Source organism: Apus apus, chromosome 21 (genome assembly GCF_020740795.1).
Source record: "Apus apus isolate bApuApu2 chromosome 21, bApuApu2.pri.cur, whole genome shotgun sequence".
Lineage (NCBI taxonomy): Eukaryota > Metazoa > Chordata > Aves > Apodiformes > Apodidae > Apus > Apus apus.
In genome coordinates this window covers 5,606,795-5,613,822 of record NC_067302.1, presented here as the reverse complement: position 1 = coordinate 5,613,822, position 7,028 = coordinate 5,606,795, and the positions used below count along the sequence as shown (strand labels likewise).

The 7,028-nt window shown below is 49.4% G+C and overlaps 1 protein-coding gene across 1 annotated transcript; it reads right to left on the bottom strand.

The window, feature by feature from the left end:
- Window positions 1-4,171: 4,171 nt before the first annotated feature.
- PEF1 (penta-EF-hand domain containing 1) lies at window positions 4,172-6,753 on the bottom strand. Its single transcript, XM_051638022.1, has 5 exons — window positions 6,718-6,753; window positions 6,455-6,629; window positions 6,156-6,311; window positions 5,521-5,664; window positions 4,172-4,990 (listed from the first exon to the last, which is right to left on the bottom strand). Exons 1-5 carry the CDS (start codon window positions 6,736-6,738, stop codon window positions 4,761-4,763), a joined length of 726 nt encoding a protein of 241 aa, XP_051493982.1. The 5' UTR covers window positions 6,739-6,753; the 3' UTR covers window positions 4,172-4,760.
- Window positions 6,754-7,028: the final 275 nt, after the last annotated feature.

Genomic DNA, 7,028 nt, shown 5'->3' with positions numbered 1-7,028 from the left:
CAGACTTTTATATATGGTTGGGTATACACACACACAGAGTGACAGACTCTAGGTTTATATGGGTGGATATATATACACACACACACAGAGTGACAGACTCTAGGTTATATATGGGTAGGTGTGTATATATACACACACACACAGAGTGACAGACTCTCTACGTTCTATATGGCTGGGTGTATGTATATAAATATACACACACACACACACACACACACACAGAGGGACAGACTCTTTCTAGGTTATTTATGGGTGGTTGTATATATACACACACAAACAGAGTGACAGACTCTAGGTCACACACTCACACACACAGAGTGACAGAGTCTCTAGGTTATATATGAGTGGAGATATATACACACACACAGAATGACAGACTTATATATGGTTGGGTATATACACACACACACACACACACACACACAGAGTGACGGACTCTAGGTTTATATGGGTGGATATATAGAGATACACACACACACAGAGTGACAGACTCTAGGTTATATATGAGTGGGGATATATACACACAGAATTACAGACTTTTATATATGGTTGGGTATACACACACACACACACACACACACACACACACACACACACACACACACAGTGACGGACTCTAGGTTTATATGGGTGGATATATAGACACACAGAGTGACAGACTAGGTCTCACACACACACACAGAGTGACAGACTCTAGGTCACACACACACACACACACACACAGAGTGACAGACTCTAGGTCTCACACACACACACAGAGTGACAGACTCTAAGTCACACACACACACACACAGAGTGACAGACTCTAGGTCACACACACAGAGTGACAGACTCTAGGTTATATATGAGTGGGGATATACACAGAATGACAGACTTTTATATATGGTTGGGTATACACACACATAGTGACAGACTAGGTTATATATGGGTGGGTATATATATGTATACACACACACACACAGAGTGACAGACTGTTATATATGGGTGGATATATACACACACACACAGAGTGACAGGCTCTCTAGTCTATATATGCGGGTGTGTGTATATATACATGCGCGCACACGCAGAGTGACAGACTAGTGTGTTAGACATGGGGGTATAAAAATATATAAATATATATAGATATACAGTCTCTCTCTTTTTTCCCTTACATGTCCATGTATTACACTAGCGAGAGAGAGCGCGAGAGAGTCTGTCACCCTGTGTGTGTGTGTGTGTATACACACCCACCCATATATAACCTAGTCTGTCACTCTGTGTGTGAGTGTATAGACACACCTACCCATATATAACAAAAAGTCTGTCACTGTGTGTGTGAGTGTATAGACACACCTACCCATATATAACCTAAAGTCTGTCACTGTGTGTGTGTGTGTGTGTGTATATATCCACCCATAAATAACTTAGAAAAAGTCTGTCACTCTGTGTGTGTGTGTGTGTGTATATATACACACTCCCACCCATATGTAACACAGAGTCTGTCACTCTGTGTGTGTGTGTATATATACACACCTACCCATATATAACCTGGAGTCTGTCACTCTGTGTGTGTGTATATATACACACCCACCCATATATAACCTAGAAAGAGTCTGTCACTCTTTGTGTGTGTGTTTATATATATATATATATATATATATATATATATATATATATGTATATATATATATATACCCACCCATATATAACCTAGAGAACTGAGTCTGTCGCTGTGTGTGTGTGTATACACAACCATATATAAAAGTCTGTCATTCTGTGTGTGTATATATATATACCCACTCATATATAACCTAGAGACTCTGTCACTCTGTGTGTGTGTGTGTGTGTGTGTGTGTGTGTGTGTGTGTGTATACACACCTACCCATACATAACCTAGAGAGTCTGTCACTCTGTGTGTGTGTGTGTATATATACATATATCCACCCATATATAACCTAGTCTGTCACTCTGTGTGTGTGTGTGTATATATATACATATACCCACCCATATATAACCTAGAGTCTGTCACTCTGTGTGTGTGTGTGTGTGTGTGTGTGTGTATAAAACCAGCAGTGTGTACAAGTGCAAAAGTGGGGGACTACCTTTATACATAGGAGTGTCTGCTAATGCCTGTTTGTGAATATGGCCCACCAGCCTGCCGTGGTGTGTGTGTGTGTGTGCATGTATGTATGGATATATGTATGGATGGATACATATGTATCTATGTGTGTGTATATATATGTGGCTAAATATACACACACCCCATAGTGTCTGTGAGACTACCTGTCTATCTGTGTATATATATATACACACCCACCCATATATAACCCAGAAAGAGTCTGTCACTCTGTGTGTGTGTGTGTATCCACCCATATATAATATAGTCTGTCACTCTGTGTGTGTGTGTGTGTGAGTGTGTGTGTATCCACCCATATATAATATAGTCTGTCACTCTGTGTGTGTGTGTGTGTGTGTGTGTATCCACCCATATATAATATAGTCTGTCACTCTGTGTGTGTGTGTGTGTGTGTATCCACCCATATATAATATAGTCTGTCACTGTGTGTGTGTGCGTGTGTGTATGTGTGTGTATATATATATACACCCACCCACATATAACCTAGAGAGTCTGTCACTCTGTGTGTGTGTGTGTGTGTATACATATACACCCCCCATATATAAACTAGATAATAAACTAGGTACTAAACTAGATGTCTCCCTATTCACTCTCTGCAATAGCTGTTTATGTGTGTATAGCTATATACATCCCCCCCAGTGTCTGTTACTGCCTGGACAGATATGTACATAAATACACCCCCCCCAGTGTCTGTAGGTAACAACAGCAGTGCCTGTTAGTGTGTCTGCGTGTAAACTGTGTATAAACCCAGCCCTGTGTGTGCACAAGGGGGATGTGGGTGTGTGTGAAAGAGAGAGAGATACCTGGGGTGTGTTTGTAGAACGAGCCATGGCTGTTATTGTGTGTATGTGTGTATATATATGTGTGTGCATGTATATGTATATACATATATACATGTGCATATACACGTGTATGTACATATACACGTGTTTATACATATATACACATATATATGTACATCTATACATACACACAGGCATGTCTGTTACTGTAGGCATGTACATTTTGTAATAAATATTACATACATGCAATAAATAGCAATGTTTTAAAATATAACAAATTATTAGAACATATTATATAAAATTACCCTTTATTATATTACAATTTATTCCAAGTTATCATAATACATTATAATGCGTTGTAATTGATCAAATCCATGATATACTGTAATAAATATATTTATGTGGTTTTAATATATATATGCACACTAACATGGGGGGTGTGTGTGTGCATCAAGTGTGCTGTTCTACAGGGATATATTTGGGGTTCTCTGTGTGTATTTACATATTCCTGGAGTGTCTGTGCATTTTTATATATATATATATATATATATATACACACACACACATACACACACACATATATATATATATACACATATATATACACACATACCCAAACATACATATGTGTGTATATATATATACACACACAGAGCAACAGGCCCCTGTCACCAAGCCAGGTGCCAGCCACCCAGGCAGGGGTGACAGCACAGGGGTGGCCCTGCTGTCCCTGCCCTGCCCCTCCCTGGCAGGCCAGCAGCTCTGACTCACCAGGACAGGAGAAGCAACATTGCTGGAATGACCCGTGGCTGCTCCAGAACAAGAAGTCCTGAAAACACCCACATCCTGGTTATCGCTTTGGAAAGCCCCGGGTAAGTTACTTGGGCTTCTAAATGTTTTCTCCTATAAAAACATTCCTTCAAGCAGTAGCAACGCGCCTCTCAGAAAGTGCCTCTGCAACCTCTCATAGGGGCCAATTAAAGGGTAATCACCGGGAAATGGCTTTTAAACCACAGCAAAGGAAGACTTTGTGTTGGTCGCAGCTCCAGTGATCTCAGCAGGAGCCCCCAGGGCCGTGTTTCCTCTAACTTGCCCTGAATCGTGTTAGGAAGGAACTTCAGGGAAGTGTTCTGAGCCCTGGGCACAGCACCCAGAGCAGGGCTACAGGACACATCCCCCTCCCTGCACCCAGGCTGCTGCCAGCCCCAGGGGGGGTGACATGGGACAGGGCAGTGTCCCCAGGCCATGTTCTGCAAACACAAATCACCACTGCCCAGCACACACCATCTTTTATTCAAAAGCTGTAAAAATTAGCACTAAACCATTTCTGAGTTTGGCTTCACCAGATGGAGACAAATCAAGACAGATCTTGGCAACAAGGAGTGGGAGGGACACACAACCCTGCAGCAACAGGGCCCAGTCCAGCTCTGCCATCACTTGTGACATTCCTGCTGCTCTTTAAATGACAGCTCAGCTCTTGGTCACCACAGAGTCCCAAAAACATGCCGAGAAAGGGATGTTCCACCACAGCCATCCTGCCAAGGAGAGGGTTATGTATGACTTTTTGTTTGTTGAGGGAAAGTCTAAGTGCTTCTTGGGAGGCATGGCACAGGCTACTGGTTTGGCAGCTGCCCAGAATAGCCCCAGAACAGAACTCCAGTTTGGCATGAGGACAATGAACCAGAATCAGGAGGGCTCCAGCAGGCTGGAAAGCTGGCTCAGGGGAACTCTTCAGGAAGCGAATCCTCAGCATGGAGCTGAGGATGGCTGCTGCTCCAGGAGAGCCCCACAGGGCTCCAGGAGAGCCCCACGGAGCTCCAGGAGAGCCCCACGGAGCTCCTGGCCCTCAGCTGAGAGTGTCACAGCATGCGAGTCACCACCATGGTGAGGAAGTCCTCGTAGCTCAGCCTGACGTTGCCCGCCAGCGCCGTGTCCTTCTCGCGGAAGGCGTCGGTGCTGCTCTGCAGCTGCATGCAGATCTGGATGAAGTGGTCCAGCTGGATGCTGGGGCTGGAGGAGCGCTGGGCATAGCGGGACAGCAGCAGCTGGCTGAACTGGGGGCTCAGGTTATAGCCCATCTGGGAGAAAGCTGAGGGAAGAGAAACACTCGGATTAAACCCTCCTGCCGGGAGGCTCCGCCCTCCTCTGCGCTGGCACAGGGTCCCATCTCCCACCACCCCAGTGGGCACAGCTCTCCAGAGGGAGGAACCAAACCAAAGCAGGAATTCCAGACACTTTTCCCCTCCATCAGACACACACGCCCAAGAGCTCCTCCCACAAAACACGATTCAGCCACACGCCGTTAGGACCGGGGCTGCATTTTGGGTTTCCTTAAAGAAGGAAGCTCACACCACAGCCCTGCTGCAGCTTCTTGTCTCCTGCCTCATGGGAGAGCTCAGCAACAGCTCTGTCATGGCTGGTTGAGCCAGTCCAGCATGTCCCAGGCATGGGCTGCAGCCAGGGCAGTGTGGGACACACCTTGGAGCTCAAAGACACTGAGCAGGGATGGTACTGGGAGGAGTCACCAAGCTGGGCTGGAAATACACACCCAGCAGAGTGGAACAGCCAGCCCTGGTGAGCTCAGTAAGGGCCAGGATGGTGTATCTGCCCTTCACCCACCTTGCTGGAGCTCACTGAAGCTGATAGAGCCTGACTGGTCTCTGTCATACTGCTGGAAGAGGTTCCTCCACTGCTGGATGAAGCGCAGCAGGGCCGAGAAGCCGTACACGTCTATGCGTCCTGACCTGGTCTTATCAAACATGTCTGGGGAGGAAAGAACAAAATGCAGGAGCAATAACATAGTGCAGACACCCCCAGAGAGCTCAGGATCTGTGCTGCAGCCCTTCAGTCCCTGCCTCTGGCCCCAAGAGCCCTCCCTCACCAGGACTGCACCCAACCAGCATCACTCAATCCCAAAGAGACCAGTAAGAAATGGCACCAAGACCCAATGCTGGGAAAAGTGGGGGAATGGGGGAACTCTGGAGCTCTCTCTCCCTTTGCTCCCTGGATTTCTGGGAGCTGGGGACTTATGCAGAGCTGGGTTCCCTTTCCCAAGCAGCACTTTGGGCCTCTGACTCATACCCTCCACCATAAGGTCACTGGGAGTTGCCTGGTTTGCCCAGCTCTGGCTCCAGGGAGCCAACTCCTTGGGTGAGGGAGGAACACAGGTCAGACCAGGCTTCATCCCGACAGAGCCTCATCTCAGAGAGACGGGAAGAAAAAGCCAGAGGAAGGCAGAGAGAGCCCGGACTCACTGATCATCAGCAGGCAGGTCTGGTCGTTGAACGTTGACCAGTTGGAGTTGACCAGCGCCTGCTTCAGCTCCTTGACAGAGATGAACCCGCTGCCATCGGCGTCCACCGCCTGGAACCAGGAGAGGGCCTCGGGGTCCACGCCCGGGGGGGCACCGCCTGCGGGGGGAGGGGCCGTCCCCGGGGGAGGGGATCGAAATCAATAAACCGGGACTGTGCGATGTCGTCCACGCGGTGAGTCGGTGGGAGGCGAAGGGTGCCGAGCCAGCCCCCCCGACCCGGCACCTCGCGGACACGCTCACCTCCGGGAGCCGGCCCGGGCTGTCCGTAGGGCCCGGGCTGTCCGTAGGGCCCAGGCTGTCCGCAGGGCCCGGGCTGTCCGTAGGGGCCGGGCTGTCCGTAGGGGCCTCCGTAAGGAGACCCGGGGTAGGGCCCGGCCGGGGGCGCGCCGGGGGCCGGTCCTGAGCCGGGGAAGCCCTGGGAAGGGGCAGAGCGCGGTGTGTGAGCGGTCGCGGTCCCGGTCCCGGTCCCGGATGCCCCCCACACCCTCCTGCCCCGCTCCTACCTGCCCCGGATACGCCGCCATGACACCGCTTCCGGCTCCGCCCCGCTGACGTCACGAGCAGAGCGTGTTCCCATTGGCTGAGGCCTTGGGGACGCCGGGCCACGCCCAGAGTGGGCGGGGCGGGAGGGCGCGGGAACGGGCCGTTAGTGGGGCTGGAGCCCCCCGGGAGCTGGGACGGGATCAGGGCTGGGATCCCCTGGGATCAGGGCTGGGATCCCCTGGGATGGGGCGGGGATCGCCTGGGATCAAGGCTGGGATCCCCTGGGAGTGGCCTGGGATCCCCTGAAGATCAGGGCTGGGATCCCCTGGGA

Bases quoted from the DNA above. Each gene is read 5' to 3' on its own strand.
- PEF1 (XM_051638022.1), bottom strand. From the start codon at position 6,738: ATGGCGGCGTATCCGGGGCAG. The intron at 5,665-6,155 runs GTGAGTCCGGGC...TTTCCTCCCCAG, and splicing joins GACCTGCCTGCTGATGATCA to ACATGTTTGATAAGACCAGG. The intron at 4,991-5,520 runs GTGGGTGAAGGG...CTCTTCCCTCAG, and splicing joins CTTCAGTGAGCTCCAGCAAG to CTTTCTCCCAGATGGGCTAT.